At 55.0% G+C, this 27,982-nt stretch overlaps 14 protein-coding genes across 14 annotated transcripts; 7 read left to right on the top strand and 7 right to left on the bottom strand.

Annotated features, from left to right (window-relative positions):
• Nucleotides 1-88: 88 nt before the first annotated feature.
• On the bottom strand, nt 89-1,765 carry PG997_005550 (uncharacterized protein; the record flags this gene model as incomplete). The annotated part of the gene is made up of 6 exons (XM_066809865.1): nt 89-501; nt 563-780; nt 820-941; nt 1,038-1,295; nt 1,385-1,498; nt 1,619-1,765. The coding sequence occupies 6 exons, from the start codon at nt 1,763-1,765 to the stop codon at nt 89-91; spliced, it is 1,272 nt and encodes a 423-aa protein (XP_066668788.1).
• A 1,505-nt stretch (nt 1,766-3,270) lies between these two features.
• PG997_005549 (uncharacterized protein) lies at nt 3,271-4,345 on the bottom strand (the record flags this gene model as incomplete). The annotated part of the gene is made up of 4 exons (XM_066809864.1): nt 3,271-3,644; nt 3,710-3,838; nt 3,883-4,005; nt 4,066-4,345. The coding sequence occupies 4 exons, from the start codon at nt 4,343-4,345 to the stop codon at nt 3,271-3,273; spliced, it is 906 nt and encodes a 301-aa protein (XP_066668787.1).
• A 413-nt stretch (nt 4,346-4,758) lies between these two features.
• On the top strand, nt 4,759-5,651 carry PG997_005548 (uncharacterized protein; the record flags this gene model as incomplete). Its single annotated transcript, XM_066809863.1, has 3 exons — nt 4,759-5,035; nt 5,093-5,391; nt 5,466-5,651. 3 exons carry the CDS (start codon nt 4,759-4,761, stop codon nt 5,649-5,651), a joined length of 762 nt encoding a protein of 253 aa, XP_066668786.1.
• An 85-nt stretch (nt 5,652-5,736) lies between these two features.
• Nucleotides 5,737-6,492, bottom strand: PG997_005547 (uncharacterized protein; the record flags this gene model as incomplete). The annotated part of the gene is made up of 1 exon (XM_066809862.1): nt 5,737-6,492. One exon carries the CDS (start codon nt 6,490-6,492, stop codon nt 5,737-5,739), a length of 756 nt encoding a protein of 251 aa, XP_066668785.1.
• A 2,247-nt stretch (nt 6,493-8,739) lies between these two features.
• Nucleotides 8,740-9,921, top strand: PG997_005546 (uncharacterized protein; the record flags this gene model as incomplete). Its single annotated transcript, XM_066809861.1, has 3 exons — nt 8,740-9,172; nt 9,222-9,449; nt 9,512-9,921. The coding sequence occupies 3 exons, from the start codon at nt 8,740-8,742 to the stop codon at nt 9,919-9,921; spliced, it is 1,071 nt and encodes a 356-aa protein (XP_066668784.1).
• Nucleotides 9,922-10,310: 389 nt separating this feature from the next.
• On the top strand, nt 10,311-11,362 carry PG997_005545 (Aldo/keto reductase; the record flags this gene model as incomplete). Its single annotated transcript, XM_066809860.1, has 3 exons — nt 10,311-10,739; nt 10,830-11,051; nt 11,075-11,362. The coding sequence occupies 3 exons, from the start codon at nt 10,311-10,313 to the stop codon at nt 11,360-11,362; spliced, it is 939 nt and encodes a 312-aa protein (XP_066668783.1).
• A 56-nt stretch (nt 11,363-11,418) lies between these two features.
• PG997_005544 (uncharacterized protein) lies at nt 11,419-13,781 on the bottom strand (the record flags this gene model as incomplete). The annotated part of the gene is made up of 4 exons (XM_066809859.1): nt 11,419-11,646; nt 11,713-12,176; nt 12,745-13,331; nt 13,489-13,781. 4 exons carry the CDS (start codon nt 13,779-13,781, stop codon nt 11,419-11,421), a joined length of 1,572 nt encoding a protein of 523 aa, XP_066668782.1.
• A 461-nt stretch (nt 13,782-14,242) lies between these two features.
• PG997_005543 (uncharacterized protein) lies at nt 14,243-14,941 on the top strand (the record flags this gene model as incomplete). The annotated part of the gene is made up of 1 exon (XM_066809858.1): nt 14,243-14,941. One exon carries the CDS (start codon nt 14,243-14,245, stop codon nt 14,939-14,941), a length of 699 nt encoding a protein of 232 aa, XP_066668781.1.
• Nucleotides 14,942-15,574: 633 nt separating this feature from the next.
• Nucleotides 15,575-16,835, bottom strand: PG997_005542 (uncharacterized protein; the record flags this gene model as incomplete). The annotated part of the gene is made up of 4 exons (XM_066809857.1): nt 15,575-15,982; nt 16,099-16,285; nt 16,363-16,478; nt 16,521-16,835. 4 exons carry the CDS (start codon nt 16,833-16,835, stop codon nt 15,575-15,577), a joined length of 1,026 nt encoding a protein of 341 aa, XP_066668780.1.
• Nucleotides 16,836-18,054: 1,219 nt separating this feature from the next.
• PG997_005541 (NIPA-like protein) lies at nt 18,055-19,764 on the bottom strand (the record flags this gene model as incomplete). Its single annotated transcript, XM_066809856.1, has 2 exons — nt 18,055-18,989; nt 19,050-19,764. 2 exons carry the CDS (start codon nt 19,762-19,764, stop codon nt 18,055-18,057), a joined length of 1,650 nt encoding a protein of 549 aa, XP_066668779.1.
• A 925-nt stretch (nt 19,765-20,689) lies between these two features.
• Nucleotides 20,690-22,000, top strand: PG997_005540 (uncharacterized protein; the record flags this gene model as incomplete). Its single annotated transcript, XM_066809855.1, has 1 exon — nt 20,690-22,000. One exon carries the CDS (start codon nt 20,690-20,692, stop codon nt 21,998-22,000), a length of 1,311 nt encoding a protein of 436 aa, XP_066668778.1.
• Nucleotides 22,001-22,196: 196 nt separating this feature from the next.
• On the bottom strand, nt 22,197-22,971 carry PG997_005539 (mitochondrial 54S ribosomal protein uL6m; the record flags this gene model as incomplete). The annotated part of the gene is made up of 2 exons (XM_066809854.1): nt 22,197-22,812; nt 22,853-22,971. 2 exons carry the CDS (start codon nt 22,969-22,971, stop codon nt 22,197-22,199), a joined length of 735 nt encoding a protein of 244 aa, XP_066668777.1.
• A 737-nt stretch (nt 22,972-23,708) lies between these two features.
• On the top strand, nt 23,709-24,329 carry PG997_005538 (uncharacterized protein; the record flags this gene model as incomplete). Its single annotated transcript, XM_066809853.1, has 1 exon — nt 23,709-24,329. One exon carries the CDS (start codon nt 23,709-23,711, stop codon nt 24,327-24,329), a length of 621 nt encoding a protein of 206 aa, XP_066668776.1.
• Nucleotides 24,330-26,480: 2,151 nt separating this feature from the next.
• Nucleotides 26,481-27,307, top strand: PG997_005537 (uncharacterized protein; the record flags this gene model as incomplete). Its single annotated transcript, XM_066809852.1, has 3 exons — nt 26,481-26,540; nt 26,648-26,929; nt 27,011-27,307. 3 exons carry the CDS (start codon nt 26,481-26,483, stop codon nt 27,305-27,307), a joined length of 639 nt encoding a protein of 212 aa, XP_066668775.1.
• Between the last annotated feature and the right edge of the window lie 675 nt (nt 27,308-27,982).

Here is a 27,982-nt window from a genome sequence, read left to right as displayed (position 1 = left end):
CCCAGGCCCCGAGCTGGACGACAAGTCTTGGTCGTTCGTCTCTCCCTCTCCCTCCTCCTGCTCCCCCTTCTTCCCAGATAACACCAGCTCATCTATCGTGCAGACGACCTCTCGCGTCACCGTGATCCCGCCGTCTGTTATCGCTGTTGGAATTTTGCTGCCATGGCAGCCTTCCACCTCTTCTATCCGTGCACGCCTGCACCAGAGATCTTTGGACGGCGTCGCTCGTTTCAGCGGCGGGCGCGGGGTCGCCTCGATCCGGATCTGGGTGCCGAGCTGCCGGTGGCTGCCCGGTAGCACGTACGGGCTGTGCGTGTGGCTGTTGAGGAGTTCGAGCCACGCGATCCTCTCCCGAAACGCGTCCGACGGGGTCGTCGTCGTCATCGTGCTCTGGGGCTGGCCCTCGACCCGTCCGGGCAGTCCGAGATGTCTCAGCCAGGTAGGACACTTGAGGGCGAGAGTGGCTGTCGCCGTCGTTGGTGGTGGTTGGGATGCCGTTGCCTTGGACGAGTGTAGGATTTCTCTTGCTGATAGGCCGCACGAGAACAACAGGATGACGCACACGTCAATCTCGGACCAGATGTAGGGCATCGTGTAGTCGTCTGCTTCGAAGTTAGAGAGTACTTCCCTCCTTGATGGGACAAGTGGACGATAAATGGTCTTCCCCCTTTACCCTTAAGAGGTTCCACGTACATGTTGTATCTGCCCCAATCTTTGCCACGGCGGCTTGGCGTAGGAGTGAGACGACGCATGTTCTTGTTTGTATCTGTTAGTGTATCCCTGTTTTATGATGTAATCGAAAGTTTTCGAAGTGCGCACAAGATGCCGAAAATCGCAATGCCCACCAGCGTAGCCAGGTCGTATGATGGCAGGCCTTTGCTCCACAGGAACGGTATTGGTTGGAAGAAGAGGAGGATGTTGGTAGCCATATAGCAGGCGAACTGTGAACAAGAAATCCAACAGTATTAAGGTTAATAGGCTGTATCACAATAGGTCGGGTACCGTTGGGAAACGGGACCAAGGGTTCCTTCACGTACTGTAGTCCACCAAAACGGTTTCAGATTGACACAAGCCCCCGGACCCGTGGAACTCCAGGCGCCTATGGTCGGAAGGCACTGCGAGGTGACGACGGCGATCTCTTCGATCGCCTCGCAGACCAAGAAAAGGAGGAGGCCCTGATTCAAAATATGTAACAGGCAGCTCCGGCCCCGGAAGACGGTCAAGTATAATGCTGCGAGCGAGGCCTTGGCCGTCATGATGGCGAACGTATACGTCACCGAGCTCATGGTGATCAACTGTTTTCAATCAGGGCTGGCATCAACATACTGAGCAATTCCTGAACAGAGGGGAGATGGATTCCATCCGGGTCCCTTGCTGGACGAACCTTCAGGTAGATATCGATATATGTAACGTCAAAGGTATCCCAATGCTTCCCAAGGCCGTACCGTGTCTCTGGTGTATCCGTTACGATGAGCACGCTCAGACGGAAGCCCAATAGCTACTCACCAATAATTATAATGATGCAGAAAGCGGTTTGAGACAACTGTGTGTCGATAGTATAAGAACACGTTCCCCCCTTGGAACGGGCGACGGCAAGAAAGGATGTCGGTTTACTTACCCAGCTCAGCAGCACGAGACCGTCGTCCCACGCGAGCTTCCTGTCGAACATGATCCTGGTGCCCAACCTCAGGGCCAGTCCAACCGTCACGGCTCCCATGGACGCGCTGGACACGCCCACGACGGTCGAGGTGAGGTCCGACTGCATAGGCGGTTCCGAGGAGTGATCACCAATGTGGTGAGACACGGGGAGGCGACATTGCAAAACGTCACGTCTTCCTTCAATTGAGAGAAAGAAAAAGAAACGTGGGGAGATATTTGATTCGGACAGCCAAGATGTGTTGGCACCACAGTAGTCCCAACTTACTCGTCCCAAGTCGATCGAGACGTTATTGCTAGACCCTAAGACTCTTGGGAAATCGGCTGAACCCCCCTTCCCTCCTCGTGGCCTTAAGGGGATTAGCCATCGAAGTTTAAGAGGTGTCTTGACGGCAAAAGACTAACCATTCCCACATGAACTTGAGCTTCTGCGCTCCTAACCATAATGACCGTATGCTAAGAGGACTTTAGTGAACAGAGCCGATATCTTCCTGAAAGCGCACGACACTTTGGCAGGTAAAAGGATATCAATGTCTGATGGGCGTCATCAGGCACCTATTCCACAATAGGCAACTTGGAAAATCCCATCCGATCGGGCAGCTGGATGACTCCGTGCCGTCCGCAGCTAGTGCGAGTCGTCAAATCGAGGCAGCAAACTATATCGAATCATCCGAGTCTGTGCTCTTTGATGCAAGCACCGCACCAACGCTGTTGGGGCAATCGGTATCAAGTCTGACGGCAAATTCACCCTTCCGTTATTGTGGCTGGTTTAGTCCAGCTGTGTGTCGGATCCGATTGTGGCAGTAAAAGAAGTTGAATTTTGCGCAGCCGCACCGGGGCATACCCGACAACGCTGTATTGGGTTCGTATCGGCATGCTTAATCTACGCCATAGCCTCACAAACGTGGTAACTTGTTGCTGGGTCTCTTATTGCCGAGTTGTTTGCGGTGGCTGGTAAATCCGTATGACACGTTAACCAACCACCCCTAGCAAGCTTGCAGATGGTATTCGCCGTTCGTCTCAAGTCAGGAGCAACTGCTCCTGTCATAGCGATGCGCCCGCTGTTACTTTGACGAATACGCCCAATAAGCTAGAAGACGCCACAGAATGACTTGCTTGTGGCGGACGATGTGCATACGGCGTATATGCAGGCTGTTCAGCTGGCGGTGCTGACTTTCCGTGGCCGACGCGGAGAGCGCGATCATTCTTCTTTGAACGTCGCTCAGCTCTCGCTGCCATCAAATCACGACATCCTTCTCATCCGTCATCAGTATCGTGCAACTGCTTCGACCCAGCACACCTGCACCGGGAACACTTTCGGCCCTGAAACTGACTGCGGCAGGTGTCTCCAACTATTGATTAGGGCCAGCAATGTCGACACTATCGAGAATCGGGCTGGACCCCCGCTGCAGCCTTCACCCAAGGGACTTGAGCTCAGTCTCGCAGGACTTCCAGGCATCGACGACTATCTGAGTTGATGCCGGTAATGGCTCATGCAGGCTTGCTTTTCAGAGCTTCTAATTGGTCGGGGATGGTGTCTTACCATTTCCTCCGTTAACAAGCATCAGGCCTCAGAGGGGAAAGGCGAGGGACAGGAACGAGAAGATGTGCATTTCAATGGCTGATGCTATCCCAATAAAACTTGTCTCTAGGGGCACTCTCCCATGCGCCGCCCGGCAGTACATCGTCTTCGCTGCATTGCAGGGTACATATCTGGTTCTTCTTTTGCCATTCAGTCATCCTCTCGTACTGCTTGCATCGATGCGGCGCATCCCTCGTCTTCCAAGCCCCCAGGCCCGAGCTGTCCCGTTGGAACAGGACTGGGGTCATGTCGGCCTGGCACTGGACCATGGTGAACAGCGAGATGAAGCAGTGGTTGGCATGAAGCTGGAAGACGAGGTCGGTGATGTTCATGTCGGTGGCGGAGTCCCACTGCAGGCGGTATATATAGCGATAGATCCATGTCGTGCAGTGCAGCTGGTGTGTCACTGCGGACAGACAGTCAGAACTAGCTTGGAGAGACAGAAAATTTGATGAATTTCATAATACCTACCTTCCATGACGCTGAGCACCTCGTCGTTAAAGGGGGGCGGACGTGTCCACCAAGCCTCATCTAGAGACTTGTTTATCCTGGGCAACTTGTTGAGCTCGAACCCAACAGCCCCATCTTGGAAGATGCCAACTACGTTAGCCAGAACTATCTTGGGTGGCCAGTCTTGTACTTACAGTCATACAACGCCTTCCACGTTTCGATGCGCTCCCCCGTAATGCCATCGCCGAAGAGCTCGTCGGGTATGATGTCCGAGTCGTACTGGCGCCACTCCCAGTCCAGCACCATCTGAACCGGATCTGGACGGTTTAGGTCAGCATGGAGCTCAGATGAACGATATGGCTTCGTAGAGAACTCACGACCTGGCCACATCCTTCTTTGGCACACATTGTCAGACGCCACCGCAGACAGCTTCCGTCCATAGTATGCAACAGAGACGATAAACAAGATCAAGCTCAGAGCAAACGCTCCAGTGGACCATTGACGGTACCACGGTGACGGTTCTTTGGCTTCTAGTACTTCATCGCCCTTCTCATCCAATAGTGGCTCAGATCCCTCTCCACGTAGAGACTCGTATTTCGGGGATGGTTTCATAGAGGCCGGAGCCAAGCCAAGTACGCCGCGAAGGTAAGAAGCCATTTAGTTACACCCCGGAATGGGTCGAAAGTGTCGTGGTATTTGCCACTATCCTGATAGTGCAGAAAGCCCTTGTTGTGAGCAGTGTAAACTTCCATACGTGCCCAAACTGTTCAAATGCTATACCTAATCATCCGCCAGGGCCATATCCAAATCGGATGAAAGCAGATGCTCCTGTGCTGACTTGATGCATGGATCGCTTATGGCGTACATGTCAGCTTTCGCCCGCACCCCTGTTGTCAGATGACGGTGCATTTCAGCCCCCTGTCAGCCCCTGGCGTCATCATGGCCAATCCACTGAAAGACGCAAGGCATGCGAATTGGCGAGCAGAAGTAGCCTGGCGATTGAATACGCTGTTTTCACCGGGCAGAGCTACGATAATCCGATTCGCTTCGACGGCTGTATAAGCGACATGATGAGTCTTCGCCGTGAACGCAACTCGTCGCAGTATCGCATGTGGCTCGCAACCGTGGTGCTATGTTCTCTGTCCACATTAGTATCCTTCTGTGCCCACAGCTTGAAAGCGACGGATATACAATGCGTACGACACCAATCTTCGTGGTCTCCGGCCACGGAGGCAATCGAGTACCACTGGGAAACATGGGAAGACTTTGACTTTTTCACCAAGTCGGGGTATTTTCAACGGAAGCCCTCTGACGAAGTTGACCAGGCTTGGGATGCGTTGATGCCCAGTAAGTAAAGGGATCAACATCGATACGGGACGATTTTAACTAATGACAAAAAAAAAGAACACCCAATTAGCATACCCGCGTCCAAACTGGCGGCCCTGGGCCAGTCGGACTCGGCTGACGACGCGGCGTGGGTTCGCCATCCCGACGATGCGAGCCAGATCCTGGCAATGCCCGAGTATGCAGTCCAGCTGGGCTGCCTCAACCTGCTCCGGCAATGGAGCTTCTCGCCCCAAAGGGAGGCTTGGGCACAGAACCCCAAGATGGACTATTCGTACCTGGCCTCATTCCAGGGCGACGAGGTCATCGTCTGGCAACGAATGCACCAGTGCTTGGAAAGAATCAAGCAGGCCTTAATGGTACGTTCTTGCATTTGCACTTTACCCAGCTCGATCAACATTTTGCTAACAAGGATCTCTGACTGCGGTTGCAGTGCTGGGGTGACACTGGTACCATTATATGGCATTATCCAACAGAGCCCGGCGAGCGTGTCCATTTCGACATGGGCACCCTGCACAAGTGCCGTAACTTCGACAAGATACAGGACTGGACCAAGGCAAATCAGGTCGAGGCCGTGACCATGGACAATCTCTGGTGGAGTGGGGATAACAATGTCTAGTCAAGACTTTTCGGGATCTGCCTTTGTAGCTTGAGTAGATACGGGAAGCGAGTAGTCATGAGCTGTTTATCATTATTTCCACTGTCTAGTCCTCAGCTTGGTGGCCTTCGTGCAGCGTTTGTGCCAGCTTCTCCATCATCACCTTCTCTTCGTCCTGGTAGACCGCGTATTGGCCCGCTCCCATCTCGGTAATGATGACGCGCATCTCTTCCAGCACGCCCTCTGCCTCCTTTCTCCGGGCCGTGCCCTGCTTCCATGTCGCTTCAGCCAGCATCCTCCGCGCGCTCAATGCCTGCGGAGAGTCTCGGCCAAGGCAGCCGTCCAGCCATGCTCTGACCTCCGTCTCCATCTTCTCCGTCTCGGCGTATGCGCCGCGTGCGAGCAAAAGACTCGCCAGGCTGTGCAGGTGCGACAGGTTGGCCGGGTCTTGGCGTTTCTCGTGCAGCATCCGCAGAGTATCTTCGGCCTCGGCGCGCTGTCCGAGCTCGAGCTGCATGGAAGCAATCGCCAGCCAGACGGCTCTCCAGCGGGTGTAGTCGACGTCGTAAAAGGCCCGCCCCGGTTTCTCGGCGCCAGCAGCAGCGTCTTGGTCCTCCAACTCCTCGTGGAGCAGCTGGGCGAGGAGTTCTAGCTTGGCCGTCCTGTCCAGCTTGTCGTCGAAGCGGGGCGAGAGTCGCTGCAATTTCTCCGATGAGAAGCTCTGCAGGAAGTTCCGGCTCAAGGAGTACGGCAGGTCGCGCCAGAACTCGTTGTCGGGGACGGGGTACTCCCATGAGAAGTGGCGGGCTTCTCCAATGTCCTTTTGCCCTTGCGAGAAGCGCACTCCGGATTGATCAGCCATCCTTTGTTGTCGGTAACACTGTTATCGGCTGCTTGGCTATGCGTATGGATTGGCTGGGGTGTTCAGGTGCCGTCTCTGCCTTACCCCGCTGACATACGGATGGGGGGAACTTGTGGTTAGGCGTGTGCTGACGCCTGTAGGTGACCAGAACCCTGCACATGGCCGCATTGACAAAAATGTTAATGCTTAGGAGAGTGCAGCTTGCTGGACATCAATCTTCATCCATACTTCCATTGAATGCAGTTATTTTACCTCCACCGCGATTTTCAGCGCCCACATATGGCTTCAATGGAGAAGCGGTTGGTCCTACCCTCTTGGGCTTCTCCTGCTTGTTCAATATATCAGTTCTTGAGCCACAAGAAGGCCCAAAGGTATAGTCAGCTAGAATCTCTGGAAACGGACACGGATATATCCCAACATGCAATAAGAGACAGACTGGAAAGGAGACTCAAGTTCTACATGATTGGCTGTTGCCTACTGGCCCTTGCGTGCGTTGTTCAGGGGCTGTTTCTTTTCGCGCGTGGCTTGGCCCGGCTACCTGCGCCTGAATTGATGCTTTCATCACCAGTACCAGCAAGTAAGTCTGTTTTCTTCCATGAAATCTAGGGGTATGATATGGGAGAGCTGACAGCACTAGTTCCTTGGGTAGTCAGGAAGTTCACCAAAAATGATTCCATGATGCATCCACACACTGTGGAAGAAGTTGAAAAAGTATGGAGCGGCTATGGTAAGACCCCGGCCTTTCTCAGGTGTTCGATAAGGCAGTTCATTGATCAACCAAATAACGTATAGAGACCACGGTGTTCGTGCACGTGCCAAACCCCTTGGATTACGGCCTCCCCCCTAACCGCGATACCATTCCTGGGACTCGCAATATCTACATGCCGACCGTGTATCATCAGCTTCATTGCCTCAAGAAACTGCACATGGCATTTGCAAACTTGACAGCCGCCACCCCCTGAGGACGGCGCTGTGGCTGGGATGCACGCGGAACACTGCTTTGACTATCTTCGCCAGGGGATCTTGTGCGCGGGAGACTCGACGCTGGAAGGTCCCGACCCGGAAGGAACTCTCCTTGGCTATGGATTCTCGCATATGTGTCGCCAATGGGACGGACCGGGGGCCTGGAGGCCTATCGAGAAGAGCACTGGGTAGACTCGCGGGCAACCTGAGGAACATGACCAATGCATTTTTTGAGCGGGTGCCTCTGAATCGCAGAAAAATGGATTTCTCGTCCAAGGGGACGGTGTTAGTTCATGGACTTATCCAGTGATCTGCTAACTATGAATTCTCCTGGCGTACATGTTATTTAGTCATGCAATTGGCACTATCAGGCGCACAGTTGTAATGCAGTAGCGTAATGGACAGTAATTTACGTAGGGTGTATTCTGTCAAGCTTTGAAGAAAGAAACAAAGCGTCATTGACGTGAAGAGGATCATCCAAGTATCGTTCTGGCCTACGGAAAGATGTAATATTCACTTTTCAAGGAGGCTACAGCGAAAAATCCACAAATTGGTGAACATAATCGTGTATTTAGAATCTCATAATGTTCACACTGTTGCCCAGTCATACCCATCACCTTGCCCAATCCTACTACACTTCCCCTAAACATCAAGATCCAGACTCGTTAGAATCAACGGAACCTATTTCTTTCCGGGTACAACCATGGTCCACAAAGCGTAGAGAGCGTTGGCAATCTCCGCCATGTCGGGCTCAGTGGCCTCAGCAAGAGGCGCGGTCTCGGGGTTCGCTGGAGTTGGTTCGGTCAGTGGAACATGTCGCTAGGCCATGGACTTTTTTTTCCGCATGAGATATTGCAACTTACCGACGGGGGCGGCCATGGCGGCAGCGGCAAAAAGGGTGATGACGTTGAACAGCTTCATCTTGATAGTGTCGATGAGATGAGATTCTCGAGTTTTGGTTTGGAAGTGGAGTAATGTGATGTCTGGCTGGATGGGATGAGGCGATGGGGCGATGATACTCTTGTGAATCAACACAAACGATACCGTAAACTGATTCACAGATATAGACAGCCGGTATAGTCCAAAGCATTGTAGGCTGACAAGTCATAAGTCCTGTGAACCTAAGTGCACTGTCATAAGGGGGAGTCATATGACACTCCACAGTCAACACTGACATTTGGTATGCCAACACCCCCTCAGAGCAACACTCTGTTGAGTCCGACTGCAGGAAATTCAGGCTCTGCTCCTGGTGGGTAGCAATTACACCATTCGCACATCACAGCCATGGCCTCTCAAAGAACATCGTCGGATACTTCGCAACCGGATTCCATAGAATGGGAAAAGGAAGGTCTCCTCATTGGCGAGGGGCTGCAAGGGCGCTACAGATCGGCGCCTTGGTTGTATTCGAAAACCCACATCGTCATCTCATACACGCTCAATGCGGTCCTGCTGTCCCTAGTTGCAATTTTGGCCATTCGACAAGCCCGAAGCCCAAGGGGTGATGCGTCTGTGGGAGTTTACTGTAAGACATCTGCACCTGGGAGTTGCTTCTACAACTGTCGGGATATGACTAACTTGAGATTCCAACTAGCGCCGGCGAATGAAGCCATTGAATACATCCCGCAGCATAAATTTCAGTCTGCTCTGTTCAGTCACACCCCCTATATGGGGTACCCGACCGACGAGACTGACCAGCTATGGAAGGACCTTTACAATGGTGAGAAGCCTGGGCTTTGACTTGAGTCTGAGATCTAACCAAATCATAGACGTTGCAATCTCCACGATTTCGGAAGATGAAGCCAAGCTTCTGCCGCATCCAACGCTTCCGATCCCGGGAACTAATAGGTACTTGGTACAACTCGATGTGTTCCACGAGCTGCACTGCTTAGACGACCTGCGGATGCTGCTTTACCCTGAGCGCTTCCCAGGAATGGACGAACTAAAGGACGAGAACGGCATCATTGACAGAACAACGCACGCCTTCAGACATTGGGGTAATTAGCCCTCACCCCAAGACTTTCCACTTCGCGATGCCTTTGCTCACACACTTCTCCAGACCACTGCATCGATGCCCTCCGGCAGGCCCTCATGTGCCACGCCGACGTCTCGCCCATCTCGTGGCGCCTCAACGTGCCCGTCAAGAAGATGCTCATCCCGCAGCTGTCGACGACGCACACGTGCCGCAACTTCAGCCGCGTCCACGAGTGGGCGCAGCAGCACCGCGCGGGGGCCTGGAACTACAACGTGACGGCCGACATGGCCGAGGAGATCATCCGCACCTCCGGCTTCGACCAGGCCCCGGACGAGGATATTGAGGACCAGTACGAGAACTTCCCCGGCGACCCGTTCTTCCGCTACTGGAGGGAGCACCCGGACGAGGCCAAGGTCGCGGTTCAGGAGGTCCAGGCGGCTCGGGCCAAGGCCAAGGCGGAGACGGAGTCCGCTGGCCGGAACACGAGACCGTAGAATGGAAAGTGCTGAGGATGTGGAAGCGGCGGTGGATATTAGAGCAATGTGGTTTAGATCCTTAGCAGCAGATAATGGGTACCCTCTTTCCATTACAGGGTAGCTTCACCGAGCCGGAGGATCTTAACATACCCCTGTGAGAGGGGTAGGTCAGGGGATATGCTGTTGGTTGCACGTCCGCATGCAACTCGGTGGGTTCATGTGTCATGGGACAACCAACTCCAACCAAGCATAGTCGTTGGCTGCTCATCCATTTCGCATTGTATTTATGTTAGCGGTCGTCCGCTTCCCGAAAGAATCCAATTCCCGTACAAGCAAGTTATCATCTACTCGGAGCCAAGGGTTGTTCCAAAGTAACCGTCCACCCCAGATAACGCCCTTCCTTCATCATGGCAAGCCCCAGTGCGCCTCAATTGATCTATGGCTGTGGCGGTCTCGGCCACGAGATTCCTGCCGATTCTGCCGCCGAGCTCCTACAGACGCTCAAGGACGGAGGCGTGACGCGTCTGGACACAGCCGCTCTCTATCCACCCACGGACATCGGTGCCTCACAGCGCATCCTGGGGAAGACGAGGGCCTCAGCCGAGCTCGGGTTCACCATCGACACCAAGGTCATGGTGAGCATAAGCGGGATCGCTGGCACCCTGGAACCCGCCAAGATTGAGAAGTCGGCTGCCCAGAGCGTCAAAGACCTCGGTTTCAGCGACGGCGGCGCCAAGATCAATGTCTTCTATGCCCACGCACCGGATGTGGCTACGCCCTTGGAAGACCAGGCGGCCGCCTTCGATGCACAGTACAAGAAAGGCCTATTCAATAAGGTAAGAAGACACTCTACCCTCATGACCGGGATCCGCGGGGTCGGGGGGGTGGGGTGGGGCTTCGGCTGACGAGTCTTTCCATTCCTGCAGCTGGGCCTTTGCAACTTCCCGGCCCCGATGCTGGAAGAGTACATGGCCATCTGCGAGCGTAGCGGCTACATCAAGCCCAGCGTGTACCAGGGCCTGTACAATCTAATCGACCGCCGCCACGAGGGAGCCGTGATGGACCTAGTCCGCCAGCACAATATGACCTTCGTAGCCCACAGCCCCCACGCGGGCGGCTTCCTGCACGGCGGCCTCACGTCCGGCCGGGTCAAGGGACGCGCTTTGCCGAGGGTAACATCATGTCGATGGACGCGCGCCGCTACGACACGGCGAAGCACCACGCCGCGGTGCGGGCCCTGGACAAGGCGCTCGAGCCGCACCAAGGGCTCGCCAAGACGGATGTGGCGATTCGCTGGCTCGCGTTTCACTCCCGGCTGGGGCCCGACGATGCCATCATCTTTGGCGCGAGCAAGATTGCGCAGGCTGAGCAGACCATTGCGGCCGTCGCCCAGGGACCGCTTCCAGATGGCATTGTGGCTGCTCTGGACGATATGTGGAAAGCTTTAATCGCTGTTTAGGACTCTGTAATGTAGCATATTATGTGTAACAGGCCTAGAGTGATACTTTGATTCAACTAGCCAGCCGCATGCCTCAAAACGTGGGTCAATCTATCTCCTGCCACTACCTCCTGTTGGACGACCAAGGGCTCAACCTGGCTTTGTGACAGAGCTTCGAGAACGCCCTTTGAGCTCCGACACTGATGCACTGCCCCAATCCCGTTGATGACCGAGACCTTCTCGCCCGTACCCAACCTGCCAGTGAAAGATGCCTCCAGTGTGTCATCTGCAGCACACAGGATACTCTGTCAGGAGTAGATGTTAGTTTGTAAATCTGTCGAGAATGGACAAAACAGTAACCGGTCTCTCACCTGAGCGATATATTCGAGACAGTGTGTAGCATGCCCCGCCCCATCCGCCAACTTGATCTCGTCGAGGTTGTCCCGCGGCGCAGTCTCTGCCTTGGCACGTTTTCCGTGGTTGTGACTGTGCCCGCCGCCCATCGGGGCTTCGCCTCCGTGCTCGATGATATCCTTCAAAATCTCCAGACAGTGGAGCTGATGGAGCATAGACACTCCGAAGTTCTTGACAGGTTGCCCCTTTTCGCGGATCTTCATGAAGCCGTTGCCGGAGTTGGAGTTCAAGATATCTTGCACCCTCGATAATAACGTCTCGGGATAATCTCCTTGGCTGGTGTTATGGTCTTCACTCTGGGGATGGACCATCTCGTAGAAAAATATCTCGGATGTCTGACCCGAAAGGTCTTCAGTACTACAAGAACCGAATTTGAGGAAACGGATTCCGACATAAGGAAGTGTATCATAATGGTAGCTGGCTAAAAGAACAATTGAGGTGGAAAAGAGGACTATGCAAACTACAAAAGCTGCTCGTCGAGACAGCCAAGCTGTGGATGTTTGCATCATCGCAGGTTGGACGCAATCTGGGGCCTATAGCAAATGTGAGATGCACAGCAAGTGACGATGTAAGAGAGAACTGGATGGTATCTGCACGGCACTACTCTGGCAGGAACGCTAGAGTGGCATGGCGCCAGTGCTGACAGGTAGGCATCGGTGTGTGCTGACAACGGCAGGCAACGGCAGGGGGGGAATCGGGCGATGTACGAACATGTACACCATGGTCCAGTAAGAGTAGCCCTCAGCTCAGCGGCATCTAAATGGTGAATTTTGAACAAGCCTGGAGATGCTGTTTACTTCTGTTTCAAAGTTCAAATAGGAGAGACAGGGCAATTCTGGGATTGGAGACTGGGTTTTAACCCTGCCAAGGTCCGAATCCATGAGGTACTGAAAACTTGCGTTGTATGACTAGAGCACATGATGTTTACGACGCCACGAAGTGGGAAATAGTATGAATCTGCGAACTAGGTACACTTTATGCAATTTCACCTGATCCGTCATCCACATCATTCGGTCCAAACAGCCACCCGTGGATCTCCTTGAACTTATGCGTCATCTTCCTGTAGGGGTAGCCCTCTGGCCGCGTCAATTCAACAAACGCCTTCTCATCTAGTGCATTCTCATTCTGCCAGGCCACCACGGCATCAAAGTTCTTGCACTTGTGGTCGATATTGAAGTCCGGGAACGGGTGGGTAAGCGTGTCGGTCCAGATATGCGTATAGACGTCCGTGTTGGCATTGCACATGATATTCTGCATGAGCAGGTACGTGCAGTGCGACAGATGCAGCCGATGAAACTCGGTCGTCGTGTTGAAGCCGCCCGGGTACTTCTTCCCGTAGTAGTGGTCGAACCATACCTCCCGCCGTAGGGCGTCCAGGCAGTGCATCTGGTGGAACACGTCAAGCCGGCCGAAGTAGGCGTCGTAGCCGTACCCCCATTCCGGCGGGATCTTGACCGCTTCGTTGGGGTCCTTGCCCATGCGCCGGACGTGCTCGGCCGTCAGGGGATGGGGCGCGTGTCCCAGAGGGCTTGCCATGCTTCGTCTACCTTCCTGCTGGGCTCCTCGCGGTATATTACTGGAGGGGCTCGTTGGAGAAGTGTCGCATCCATCCGCTTTTTCTCAATGGCTATATCCGTCTCATCGAGAACGGGCGCTGTGCACGACTCGAATCAGCTCAGATCCAGTAAGATGTTGTGGTGCGAAATTGATAAGGTTACCTACAAAACATCGACATTGGCCTAAGATGACCATTTCGGGTGTTTTCTTCGATATCCCCGCCGTATTTGGCGTTTTGTGACTGTATAGTAACAGCGAAAAAGGCGATTGATATGATGAAAAGCGCAATGTTCAGACTCAAAAGAATCGCCACATGAGCTCCATGGAGATGTCTTTGCTTTTCATGATGTGCTGAATTAAAGTGGTCGTCTCTCGATGAGCCCGTATCCGAACTGTCTAGATCATCATCGTCAACCTTGCCCAAGAGACCATATCTGGGCTTCGGAGTCTTGGGGAGTCGCATCCACATGACTACACAAAGAGGCGCGATCGTTGGATGCTGCGACAAACAAACCAACGCAAGCCCATGGGGGCGCCTTGCCTCTGGAAAGCACCATCCAAGCAGCTATCAGAAATGACCCCTGTTAATGTCAGCTTACTGGTTCCCAAGTGTGCTGTCAGCATCCGGCAGTCAGCAACTGGGAAGCAGCCATCATGCAATGCCATCTAGTCAGCACTCACCAACGTCAGACTAACCCAACAAGGGTGTTTGTCACAATCGGCCATGACCAACCCATTGAGAAAGTGTATGGATGATATTGTGAATGCCATCGTGGCAGTATCTCTGCCTTTCTGAGAGGCAATTCGTGCGATAGCAGTGCCAAATTCCCCCAGCATCATGGCGCCTGTTTCCCGAGAACCGCTGGAGGTCCAATACAAGACCGAAGACGACAATGCAGATGTCACGCAAACAAGGCCTGCCCAGTTGCGATGGGAAACAGACACCTCCGCCAAGACCATGATATCACGTTGGATTCACCAAAAGGCAGAAAGCCGGTACCTACTTCTGCTGCTAGTCCTGATGGCATTCAGTGCGGTCGCAGTCTCGTTGTCGCTGTACTTGGGCACATCCCCCTCGCAGCGCCAGCTGATAACCCCCCTCAATTCCACGGGCCGCCGGCGCCTCGGCCGAACACGGACGAGATCGCGTTCGACTGCGGCCAGACTTACGCCCATGCGGTGGCGCGAAACTGCACCCTGGACATCATGTCCGGAGCCTGGATCCCGGCCCCGTGTTACAACGCCACCGCCGCGCGCGAGGCCCTGTCGCCCTCGACCGCGGTCGCCAACCTGACGGGGACGGGGTTCCTGCACTGGTTCCGGGAGTGGGAGCACACCCACCCCGTCCCCCTGGACGAGCTGTGGACGCTCGACAGCCTCCGGGCGTACACGTGGCAGTCGTACCACGTGGTCCACTGCCTGTACAGCTGGGAGGTGCTGACGCGGGCGGTCGCGCGCGTGCGGGCTGGGGAGAAGGACGTGTACATCCACTCCAAGCTGCTGAGCGAGAGCCACACGCATCACTGCGCCATGGTCATTGCTGCCAACGCGGCCGAGACGGACTTGTATCGGGGGACCAAGGTCGAGCTGCAGATTGGACTCGGGGAGTGTGCTAGGATGGATGGATGACCAGGGTCTTTGATGGAGGAGTCGATACGACCCCCGACCCGAGCGAGCGGGATCACTGCCTCCTTTCGGCGCCGGGCGGCGGATGTGTCAGTCAGGGCGTCGACCTAGCCAAGAGAACTCCCTCTTTCCTGCGGCAGCTCCTGAATCCTCAGCTAGGCGGCGGTGGACCCTTCATGGCGGCGACAACAACATCACCACGCCGAACCCCCAAAACGCTCATCGGTGGGCCGGCGGTCGCCTTGGCGCCAGGTCCCGGAGCGAGGAGCGTGCCCGGGCCGTTCGTGGGGAGTGGGGGTCGGCGAAGGGGGCGTTGTCTACGTCCAGAGGATCAGCAGTGGAACGGACCTCGAGATTGGAGTGAACAAAAAAATACCGTCCTTAATTCTGCCGGATAGGGGAAGGGGGAAGGGGCTAATCATTGAGACGTCAGGAAGAGCTATTGGCTGTCATGTCGCAACATCGGTTATTGTGTCTAGAAGTAATCGGTCGAGCTTTAATTTGTGCACTACGTTTATTCTCAGCCACTGGGCGATACTGCCTCGCCGGCTCTTTGTATCTCTCACCCATGGACCATCTATGATGTGATTACCACCATGTAGTGCAGCAACAGTTACTTCCACCTTATACTATACCTCACCCCCTATTCCTTCTCAATCGGCGTAGCCGGCTCAATGTAGTTGGGTGGCCGCGACAGGTTAGCCGTGTCGACGCCCAGAGTGATGTAGCCGACCATGCCCTTGGTGACGTCGCCGCCGGGGCCGTCGAGGGGCTCGACGGCGACAAAGGGCTGTAGCCGCCCTCCATGCTGCCGCCGATGAACTTGTCGACGTCGTTGCCGGTGCGTTGGATCTGGGTGTGGCGCGCGTAGGGCTCGAGGGCCATGATGGTCTGCGTCAGGCCCTCGTCGAAGTAGAGCTGGCCCGTGCTGACGAGGTCGCCGGAGCGCATCGTGCCGTTGGGCAGGAGGGTCCAGTGGGTGAAGACCTGGGTGTGGATGTGGATGGCGCGGCCGGCGTAGAAGCCGGGGAAGATGGTTTTCATCTGTTCGGCATGTGTCAGTAGGTATCTACTTGTTGGAGGGGCAAACCAGGGAAGAAGGGGGGAGAAGGGGAGGTGGGACGGAGAAGGGTGATGTTATTGTCTAAACATGAACGCACCTCCATCATGCCCTCCTTGTTCGTGGGGTACATGCCGCGCAGCCAGGTGGTGTTGTCGGTGTGCAGGTCGGTCACGCCGTAGGTCACGTTGGTCAGGCCCAGCTTGTCCTTGAGCTCCTGGAAGGTGAGGTTCTCGTCCAGCTGCTCGAAGGAGGAGTAGTCGCCGGTGGCGTTACAGTGCCACAGGCTAGCGAGAGATTAGGTATGTTAGAGTCAAGGCTTTCGAGACGAGGGTAGTTCAAGATGGGGCGGTGGTTCACGTACCTAACCATGGCGTTCTGGAGGGGCTCGCAGGTGGCCATGTCGAGGACACCGATATCCAGGGTCAGGGGGACACCGGGCTGGTCCTCGGAGATCTGTTGTGAGGTACTGTGAGTTTCCTACACTACCAAAGCAGCACTTGTGGTAAAAGCTTTGCTCACATCCGTCCGCATCATCTGCGACATGGGCCATACATAGGGCCCCATGATGACCTCGGGCGTCATGACGCAAGTCTCGTTCTGGATCGACTTGTAGTGCGTCTCCACCTCGGGGGCGGTGGTGGCCTGGCGCTTGGTCGGGGTGCTACGCTTGGCCATGCGCTTGGCGTTGAAGGCGCCGGCGGCACTGGCGCATCGCCGCGCCAGCTGATCCCGGCGCTGGATCTCGGAGCGGGGGACGATGGTGTCGCCGTGGGCCTGGACCACGGCGGCGGAGAGGAGGCTGGAGCCGGCGAGGAAGAGGGTGCTGAACTTCATCTTGGCGTGGAGTGCCCGGAACAACTTGAAGTGAGAGAGAGAGAGAGAGAGAGAGCGACTTGAGATAGTCGAGATAGGTTCCCCGGGACGCGAACACGCCAATCTTATTTATTACCGGGTTTTCATCGCAATGGTCCCCGTTCCTTGCCGGGATGAATGCCCGACCTCTCACCGTCGACCGTTGCCCGAGGTAGAAAGAAAAAAACCCTTTCATTACAGGGGGCGGCGACGAATTCTACCCGAGCACGACGATCTCTTATCTCAACACAATGGAAATATCGACATCTTCATTGGCCATCGTCCTGACCATGCCATGTTCCAAGTGGACCATTGGCATTGGCATCGGCATCGAAATCTAGCTATCTTGGCGAGACCTTGTACCCGCTCCGGCCCGCTGCCCGCGTCAGCCAAAAGCTCCAGTACCGGGGGCACGGCTCGCCATTGCGAGTCCCGTTATTGGCCCCTCCGCTCCCAAAAGGGTGGACCAGTCCATCGCTGACCGATTGCTGACCGAGGCGACTTCCCAGGAGGCAAGGGAGGTTGAGCCTTCAGGGCGGGTAATCACTAATATGTGCCGGAATCGCACCGCAGTGCTTCATTGACTGACTCGTCGGCCAAGGTCGGCTTTGCCCATTTCGATGGCCCTGGCCGCGATGCCAAGATATACGACCCAGCTGCGATGCGTATATTCCACCTATCTGAGCGATATAAGTCATCATGGAGGGTCTGCCGGCTTCATTCTTAACCTTGATTTTGCTCCCTGTTCCACTGGGATCGGACTGGGGCTAGGATGATTTCTCCCTATTCGCGGAACCTGCCGGCAGAAAATTATGCTTGTTCGGGCTTGACGTCTCGCTGGGTAAACTCTTATCCAACTTCAAGTGTTGGTGATATCAATGGTTATTATACTCATCGGTTCATTGCAACCCGTAGATTGCTACCAGACTCACGAGTTGTCTGCTACTAGGTCACGATGTCCTACACCATGTGTGGACTTTGTGGACTTCGTGAGGATCAAAACCGCAAGTCATTACCAAAAGATACGAAAACAAGAACCGGCAACGCCAAGCTATATATGAGGCTACAAGTACATATTAGGATTCTACATAAGTGACATTCTCATTACCCAATCACCTCCATCCATTAATCAATCATTACCGCCACTACTTACTCAGGATTGGACCACAAGCCCCCAGCTCTTCCAGCTCCTTCTGTTCATTCATTCCGCCGCGGCTCCACCAGAAGCCGTAGTGTCCGGGGTCGTACTCTTCGCCGTGGCAGGTCGACTGCTGACCACGCTTCCCGGACGGCTCAGTCGCCGGAGCTTCTTCCCCGCCTTGCTCTCGAACAGAGTCTTGACCCTCCTCAGTCTCGCCCAGCGCTTCTTGTCGTCGTCCGCGCCCTCCTCGTCATCGTCGACCGCCGTCTCAGGACTCATCATCAACAGCTGCTCCTCGGTCAACTCTTCACCGCCGGCGCTGCCCGGTCTCCCGCCTGGGGACGACGCGCCGTTGTTGGGCGTGGGCGTGGTGGGCGCTACGGAGCTCTTGCTCTTGCTCCTACCGTGGCGGGGCGTCGTCGACAACTTCTTGTGACTACCCTGGCTGCGTAGGTAGGCCGCGTTACGCACGGTCTGTAGTAGAATCTCCCATGCCGTTTTGTCCTCCGCCTCGGCGATGCTGCTCCCCGGATTCCTCTGGCTGGCCGCGTTTCGCCAAGGGCAGAAGAAGCGGTGTTCGCGGACCAGGTCCAAGTGGTCCATCGGGGCGGGTATAATGACCTGCTTCGTATCCGGGTTGACCTCCTTGCTCTTGAACATCCACAAACCCAGCCGGCGAAGGCATGTCGTACATGCGGCAGAGTTCGGGACTTGACCGATGCGTGCGTTCGATAGACCCTGCCATCCGGCTAGAGCCAGAGCCAGAGCCACGTCATTGGGTTTCGTAGTTGGGGGAATTGTCTTTGGCGGCGGTGGGTCGGTGAAGAACTTGGGCGGCAACTGGGCTTTGATCGTTTGCAACTGCATGGAGTCTGGGAGTCGGAGGTTGAAGTCGTAAGGGAGAAAAGCTGGTCGGATACATAGCTCGTCGTAACGTTGTCGGAGCTCGGGTATGGCCGTTTGCGGGCTTGTCAAGCTGAGCCGTAGCAGGGTATCTTCGGAGAGTTAGTACTTAGTTATAGAACCTCAAGAAGTAGTGAGATAGAGAGCCTTACCGTCGCAGCCACGCCTCCTCCAAAGACAGTCTTCCTGATGGGCTTCGACGATTTGCTCGGCAAACTTCTTCACCAATGCCTCTTGGAACTCGGATCCTGCCAAGACGGAGACATTTTTGCCTTCGGAACCCCTCTTGCTCGTATTCACCACCAGTTCCTTGTTGCACAAAGAGCAGCGCACCGTCTCTTTACCTGAACAGATCCAGCCTCGTTTCGCCCACTCAATCTCGTTGACCTTATCAGGCTTCGGCGTCCACTCTGTCAGCTCCTGGAAAGTCCCGAGTCGCTTGATGAGCTGGCTACGGTCACTAGGGCAGTACCGCGGAGGTTCGTTTGAAAAACTGTTCTCTGTAGCCTTGGATGTCGACTTTCTGACTGTCACGTTCGAGACGAGAGTCCTTATCGTCGCGCCAGGTTCGTTCACAGGTTTCGATCCAGGCACACCGGTGCGCCGTCGCTTCGATAGGAGCTCGGCAGTCAAAGCCGAAACTGGAGCGCGGGTCGAGGTCGAGGTTGCGGCTGACTCGGCGCTGGCCGTTGAGCCGACCGTTGGAGCACGATTCAGAACCGAGGCCGTAGCCGTTGCCAAATCACTATGTCGCACCATGGTTGGGTCGTCTAGGTCGTCGAAACTGGTGGAAGATGGGCTGGTGGGCGTGGACTTTGCTCCCAGACCCTGGATGAGGTTGTTGAACTTCCGCTTGGTAGCATTCATTTTGACTTCGGTAGGTGAGACAACACCACTGCCAAGAATAATGCGTTGACGGGACGGCAGCCGCTGTTGGTTGGGTGCGCAAGTATACCCTGTTCTACCTTGCACTTGCTTGCAGGACACGACTTCCTGGATGAGAGCGACGGGTCGATGATTGGTGCGCAAATAAGTAAGGAGACAAAGGGTGGCAGTGGAGAATGAAGCAAGCGCGAGGCTGGATTAATTGATTGTATGCAGTTGGGGGAGATCGTCGAGCGCGAAGAAAGCGGTTTGCCAATGATCGAGAAGGTTGGATCGCTCGTAAATAGAAAGATCCCTGCTGGTCGGAGGGGCGACGGTGACCCTTGCAGAAACGGACCATGCAGTTTGCGGTCAAGAGTCAAGACGAGACCGCCGCAAGTGCACTGGCCTGAAAGCTTAGGCCCTTCTGGAGAACGAGCCCGATCAAGCAATGGCGGGGTGTGTCCAGTGGGTTTTCCAGAGGGCTATTGAATCGATGTCGTACGCTTACGAGGTACACTCGGCATGCAGAGCCTGATTTTGGCCTGTTTACCTGCGAAACCGCAACTGGAAAAAGTCAAGAAGCATATTGATATCTTGTCCCAAGTTGAAATAATGTTTGGGAAGTAACTGCCAAATACATCAGAGTTCAAGCAATTGTCCTGGCAACTTCACCCAAACTCTTACATCATGTACGCACGTCCAACTGCTGGGGGTACCACCCGACGCCCTATTGATCCAAGCTGCAGAGGAATTTAATGGCGGGGCAATTTGACAGATAGAGCTGCAGTGATGCAATCGGAGGAAGCATTGATACCGCCTATCAACCGGGTAAAACAGCGACCTGGTCAACAATCACTCAAGTATCCCGGAAGCTCACATCAAGTCGCAGCAGCAGCATAGCTTAGCAAATGCGACCCGACAACTCATGACACGAATTCTGCCATTGAGGCCTCTCACTTTCAAAAAGGCCCTGCTGTTCCTCCTGTTGCCCGTCCTGGCGTCCATGATTCTAATCCGCGCAGTGCCCCGCCTAAATCTCCTCTTCTCCCACCTCGCCTCGACCCCCACTACCTCCATACTACAACACCCGCCGTCGTCATCAGCTTACAGTTCTGCCTTCTCTACAACTACAACTACCAATTCCTCCCCGAAACAAACTCTAGCGAACAAGAAGATGGCCTACGAAAAGGAACTCGAAGTCGCCCAGCTCGCCGTGCAGCGGGCCACCCGCCTGACCAAGCGTGTCTTCCACGAGAAGGCCAAGGGCACCCTGTCCAAGGACGACGCCTCCCCCGTCACCATCGGCGACTTCGGCGCCCAGGCCCTCATCATCGCCGCCCTGAAAGCCAACTTCCCCTCCGACGAGATCGTGGCCGAGGAGGAGGCCGCCGACCTGCGCGACAACGAGAAGCTGCGCTCCACCGTCTGGGAGCTCGTCCAGTCCACCAAGCTCGAGGATGCTAAAGCGGAAGAGACGCTGGGCGGCGCTGTCAAGACGGACGAGGACATGCTGAAGCGCCTCGACGAGGGCGCCAGCCAGGGCGGCGCCAAGGGCCGTATCTGGGCCATTGACCCCATTGACGGCACCAAGGGCTTCCTGCGCGGCGGCCAGTACGCCGTGTGCTTGGCGCTCATGGTCGACGGCCAGGTCGTCGTCGGCGTGCTGGGTTGCCCCAACCTGCCCGTGGACGACACCGCGCCCCTGACCGCCGATGTCGGCACGGACGCCGACGACAACGAGGGCCGCGGCGTCATCTTCTCGGCCGTGCTGGGCCAGGGCGCGACGAGCCGGCCTTTGACTACCGGTTCCTTGGCGGAGGAGAGGAAGATATCGATGCGCCCGATTACGGACATTACCAAGGCCAACTTCTGCGAAAGCGTCGAAGCGGGGCATTCGAGCCACGGCGACCAGGCCGACATCGCGAACAAGCTGGGCATCACCGCCCCGAGCGTGCGCATGGACTCGCAGGCCAAGTACGCCTCCATCGCTCGCGGCGCCGGCGACATCTACCTACGCTTGCCCGTCAAGGCGACGTACCAGGAGAAGATCTGGGACCACGCCGCGGGCGACCTGATTGTGCGCGAGGCCGGCGGTCAAGTCACGGACGTCAACGGAAACAGGTTAGACTTCACGGTGGGCCGGACGCTGGCCAACAACAAGGGCGTTGTGGCTGCGCCGGCTGGCGGGCACGCCCAAGTGCTCAAGGCCGTACAAGAGGTCCTCTCCAAGAAATAAAAGGATCGTGATGATGTACACAATATAGAATAATACAATTCAAGGGTACAACAGCCAGACGAAAATACCGCATCCGTCCAGTAAATGTATGTAGTGATGATATACATGTGGCGCCCGATGTAAATGCCAACCAATTCATCCTTGAACCTGGGCCCGGTACCGCTCTCCTGACTTTTCTTCTGTGTGGACTATGCGTCTATTTGATCTTCTTCTGCTTCAACTTGATCGTCTCGTCGTTGACAAAGATACCCTTGCCCTTGTAGGGTTCCGGCCGTCGCCACTTCCGCAGCTGCGCCGCAAAGCTCATGACCTCCTCGCGGTTGATGCCCTCCAACAATATTCTCGTGGGCTGCGGGGTGCTGGCCTTCATGCCCTCGGGGACGCCCTCCTCGACGGGGTGGGTGAAGCCGAGCTTGAGGCAGACGAACTTCTGGCCCGGGTAGGCGGCCTTGGCGGGCCGGTCCTCGACGCTGGCGCGGTAGCCGACGCCCACGAGGCGCAGGATGGCGGTGTGGCCCTCGGACACGCCCATGATGTGCCGGTTCAGGTAGGACCAGGTCGTGCCCCACATCTCCATCTGCTGCTTGGCCTCGCGGTCCTCGATCGACAGCACCGCCTTGCGGGACTCGGCGTCCTGCGTTATGGTCAGGTAGGGCGGGATCTCGAGCTTGAGCTCGCCGAGGGGCCCCGTGATGGTCACGTTGCGCTTCGGGATGCGCAGGTACGTCGTCGGGTCCTTCTTGACGAACGGCTCGCCGATCGAGAGCTCAACGCCGGGGGTATCGAGATGGGCGTCCGGCCCAGCTTGAGGGCTTGGCCGCGGTGGAGGAGAAGGTGCGTCGACATGACGACGGTTGTTGCGCCGATGTTGCTGATTGAAAGGCGGGTATCAGGAAGGACGGGAGGGCGGCGGCGGATTTGGAGCAGTTCAGGGCCTTCTCGAGGACCCGGCCTCGGCTGGGCGCAAGCATGGTGACGAATTGGTCGTTCGTGGTGAAAGCTGGGTGGACTTTGCTTGCAACGACGACGACCCCGAACCTGGCTGTTTGAAAGCTCCAATTGAGTAACTGGAGCTTTTGGGAGGGTTCTGAAAATTGCTGGAATGCGGGTCATGTGACTGCGCGGCTCGATGGCGCCAAAGCGGCCCACCAAAAGCTGGGGGATGCGCGCTTTCCATCCCGCAGCTACGACTTCTGACACCACACGAGACTGCAATAGCCTCCAGTGACTCAGTATTATGGCTGGTTTGATAAACACTGCTGTACATGATTCTTTCATTTAGATTCGATCTTCTTGGTTTGTGACTCTTATCTTGCTCGCTCGGTTCATTATTGGTAGAATGCGCAATTTGGGCAACATACGTCCCGGATTACGAGTCCATGGGACTTATATTCCGGGGAAGGAGCAGTGTCTGGGGCGCAACTCGAAGAAGCGTACCAAAACCCCCAATTTCCTGGATGTAATGGTACAGTGAATCGCTGGTGCTTGTTTCGGGTCGATGTCTCCGCCGATTCTTGAATTCCAATTGCCCATAATCTGATTGACTTACGCCGACAATCAATCGACTGGATTGGTGAAGTCACCACAGTCCTCCACTTGACTGACTTCACCCTTCCATCTTTTTAACCATACCTGCCACTTGACCTCTGATCTGGTCCCGCATGCGCTCAACATCTTGGTGCTTGGAAGCGCACCTATGAACGTCAACATGGCAAACTGGTTCGCGTTTGCCACTTTGGTGACACTTCTTGGCATCAATCAGACGTATGCATTCTCATGGGGAATTATGGCAAGGACTCGAAGCCACGAGATGCATAGCAGACCTGCTTTCGACCCCAAATTGAGCGCATCCGAGATTCTCCAAGCAGGCGCCCACCCACGATCCACATACGAGGTGGCTCTGCAGGAACTGAAGCAACTGGAATCCGAGCCGCTGTGTCATCAGACAGCAGCAAGACTGCTTGTGAGCAACTGTCAAGTGCTCGAAGGCAAAGATGAAGCGACCGTACTAACCGACAGCGGCCGCCGAGTTCGCGACTTCGTGGACGCCTACGCCGCAAGCTTGGCCATATGCGATCTCGAGAGGGGTCGGTTCAACATACCGATGGCCTGTGAACCGTTTCAGGAATCGACATTGACGCAGCTGGCTCTGCAAAACACGATACAGCTTCATGCTACCTCCAAGCAGATTGACGACTGCCTGTCGGGATTGGGTGCTTCGGATTCCGCCTGGAACACTTGGATCAGTTACCGCCATAAAGCTCTACGGTTCTGCGAGGCGGCCAGGGCAGACAACGAGAAGAGTGAGTGCCGCGGCATGAATATCTAGACTGAACATCCTTCCTGACTTATCCCAGCTCGCAGTATCCACACCTTCCAGCGACTCACCAAGATCATGAGCAGGATGGCAGATGATGTTGACCTCAGGGTTGACCAGCGGCTCACTGATCTCGACATGAAGTTCCATGCAGCCGGTGGGAAGGTTGAAAGTCTGTCCACACAGATTGACTACTTGAGAAACGCAGTGAACAATGCTGAAGGCCTCGCTTCCGGGCATTTGACGACGGCTTTGATGGTTAGTGGACCACCCTCCAAACCCTCTACTACTCCAACACTGACACCACATAGGAATCTGCGAACGCAATTGAGGGTGGCACGAGATCTGCGAAAAATTTACAGCGAGTGCTTGAAGTGCTGCTCCAAACCGTCTTGACCACCAATGCTGAAGCCGCAGCTGCCCACGAACAGTCCATGGGACTGGTCTCTCGGAGGACCGAGTCCGATATGGCCACGGTGATGAATGCCATGGCCGCCGCGGTAGCGTCAGCTTCCAGTTTGCAAAACCAGATTGTGAATTCACTTGTACCCTTCAACCTGTTGGAGCATCATAAAGCTGACCATGCCGTTAGGAATTGTCGCGCTTGCAATCTGCCGAATTGGAATACAGACAAATGACTCTGGAAGAGGTCAGTAGAACCTTCACGCCCGAGTGATGATAGCTAATCCATGACTCAGGGAATGCAACGCCTTGTTGATCTGACAAGTGATCTTTCCTCGAAGCACGATGATCATGCCCAACTACTGCACCAAGCCAAAAGCATGACTACTGAGATTCTTGACACGCTACAGGAGACTGCAGCATCTGCCGCGACTGTGGAAGAGGCCCTCTCCAAGAAATCTACCGTCGCTTCTCTCTGGCCGTATATCTGGTGCCCCGCAGCATCACTGGTGATGGGGTCCTATGGACTCCCCCTTCGATGGTGAGGAACATGGTTTTGGTCGCTCTAGGTACGTCCCATTACACTCATCTGTTTTCATGCGTCGTTCTAATCTTTTCATAGGAGAGGCTGCAGGTTTTGTCGTTTCCTCGGTCAGCATGGTACCCGTCGACTTCGGCTCCTGGACATCCTTCCACTCTCCTTGGTACTTCTCATTAAGTACGTCAACGGCCGATACCGAATACGAGCATCCGAACACATCGAACGCTACATCTGCTTAACCTTTACTTACTGCTCCCATGCGGTAGCTACAAACAAAAACAACACATCTTGGGATCTCATGGTTTTAACATTTGGGGGGATAATATTTCATTTGGCAGCTCCAGTGAGCGGCTACTGGGAACGCCGCTGGCAAGACTCGCGTGCTGCTAAGGCATCATCTTCCTGCGACCTGGCCATGGTACATGCACATATGGAGGCTGGTTTGGGAGTAGGTTATCGCTTCATATATAAGCAAGCATATACCTCATAGATGCCCTTACTCAATCAGAACATTTTTCTTACCATTCTACCGCGTGCATTGATTCAAGCAAGCTTGTGTCTCTTCTTGAGTGTGTGTTGGAGAAGTGCTGGATTACATCTCCCATTGCTATTCGAATGGCAGGAAGAATATTGAGGACTTGACGTCGAAAACCCTGGGACGACCTCAACTTCGAGACGATAAAATGGAAATGTGGAATAGAGGTTGATGAAATCAGTTTCATTTTCCAACGTTCTTCCCTTTTCTAGACAGACCTATGCCCCAAGCGATGGCTCTTTGGTTAGATTTCTCCACATAACCCAATAGCTGCATTGCATTAGTTGCATAGTCGCAGATCATTTCGTATGCTGTCAGGCCGGCGCGGCGACATTCTGTAGAGTGGTTATATAAGCTGCAGCAGCTACATAGCCATTATGTCTCCGAAGGATCCACATGCTGACGATCCTATTGGGCCGTGGTTCTCCAACACGGCAACCGCCCAACGTCCGCTTACAAATCGGATACCTGGAAGCACGCCGGCTTTCTCCCGGTTGCTCCGAAGCCCGACCCTCCGCATACAGCGCTTCCGCCTATAAGAAGTGACGAACCGAAGCAGTAAATGGGCACCGAATAGAACAGCATCTGAAGTAGGCAGACTCAGTACGGACAGATCCCAACCGTTCTTTTTGCTGGCTATCCCACCCACCGCTGTTGAATTCCCAGCTCTCTACCTGTGTTAGCAATGGCACCCTTTGGAACCCTCTACACGCTGAGTGACCGCGTGCACCCGCGAACCAGAAAGGTAAATACAGAAGCAAAGTTGATGGGTGCAGTTGCTTACTCGACACATGACACAATTTCCCCTCTCCACCTTTCAATCCTTCTTGTTTCTAACCCCTTTTCCCCCAGATCCTCGGCGCTGCCGCCCTCAACGGCCTGGAACTAGAAATCCCCGCCAACTTCGAGGCCCGCGTCACCAACAAAACCCCCGAGTTCCTCGCCAAGTTCCCCCTGGGCCAGATCCCGTCCTTTGAGGGCAGGAGCAGTGCATCATTGGGCTCGGGCTCAGACAGCCCGTTCTTCCTGGCCGAGAGCTCGGCCATTGCGCAGTACGTCGCCGACAGCGGGCCCCGGCGCGAGCAGCTGCTGGGCCGGGACGCGGCGGCGCGCGTGGAACCAGCAGTGGATCCTGTTTAATGATTTGCAGTTCGAGGCCACGGCCAAGGACCTGGTGGCGTGGCGGCTGGGGATGGAGAGCTACTGCGCGGAGAGGGGGAGGGCAAGGCTGAGAAGGACTTGCGCAGGTGGCTCGAGCGGTACGAGGGGCATTTGAAGAGAGGCGACGGCAGGGCTTGGTTCGTCAACGCGGAGGCGGAGGGGCCTAGTTTGGCGGATCTGGTCGTGGGCGGGACGGTGCTTCTTTTGTACTCCACGTATATGGAAGCGGGGATGCGGGAGGAGTATCCTCATGTCCTTGGGTTCTATGAGAGGCTTAAGGAGATACCGGAGCTGACGGAGTTGTACAGCGGGCCGCTTTTGGAGAAGCGAAAGGAGCCGGAGGAGGCCTAGAATATGTCGGATTTTACACTGGCAAACAGCCTGTTGCTCTCCAAGTGGTTCTTGTATGTTCTTGTTGATGGTTCAATTTTCGGCCACTGCTTCCATTGTAACGATGATCCTTTCGTGTGAGTTTATGAAGCATGGTTCATAGGTTGCACTATGAGAATAGGGACATGATAGGGAGGGGGTTTTTGTTTTGGGGTGAATGGACCGATCATTTGTTGCCATGTCATGTTTATTGCATTCTTGAGATTTGGCCCTGGGGCAAGGGCATTCTTTGATCAGGCAAAGGCCAATATCAAGGTTCTATGCTGTTACTTACTCGGGGCAGTGTTTCCCATGTTTGGCATCCACAAGCTCGCACCAGCCCCTTTTGCAACCCCCTTCCCACCCCTGGTGAAGTAAGTCAACCAATCCACCTCTGAAGAGAACAAGAGTAGGTGCCTATCAAACATTACTCTCGGAAAGTGGATAGACACCGACGAGTCTAGAATGATCCCGCCCAGGTGCTGATCTACTGCAGAGGTACGCGAACTTACCCTCCACAGGTTGGCCACGATGCACATGACTTATAGCGTCGTAACCGACCATGTTATCATCAAACAACATCCTCCCTTTGGAAGGTGAGATGGCCGAGTTGGTTATGGCGTCAGGTTAAGGTCACCTTAATATCTTCATCCTGGT

This window comes from Apiospora hydei, assembly GCF_038363865.1.
Source record: "Apiospora hydei strain CBS 114990 chromosome Unknown utg000005l_segment0_segment0, whole genome shotgun sequence".
Lineage (NCBI taxonomy): Eukaryota > Fungi > Ascomycota > Sordariomycetes > Amphisphaeriales > Apiosporaceae > Apiospora > Apiospora hydei.
The sequence above is the reverse complement of the archived record's forward strand: the minus strand, read 5'-3'. Positions and strand labels throughout refer to the sequence as shown.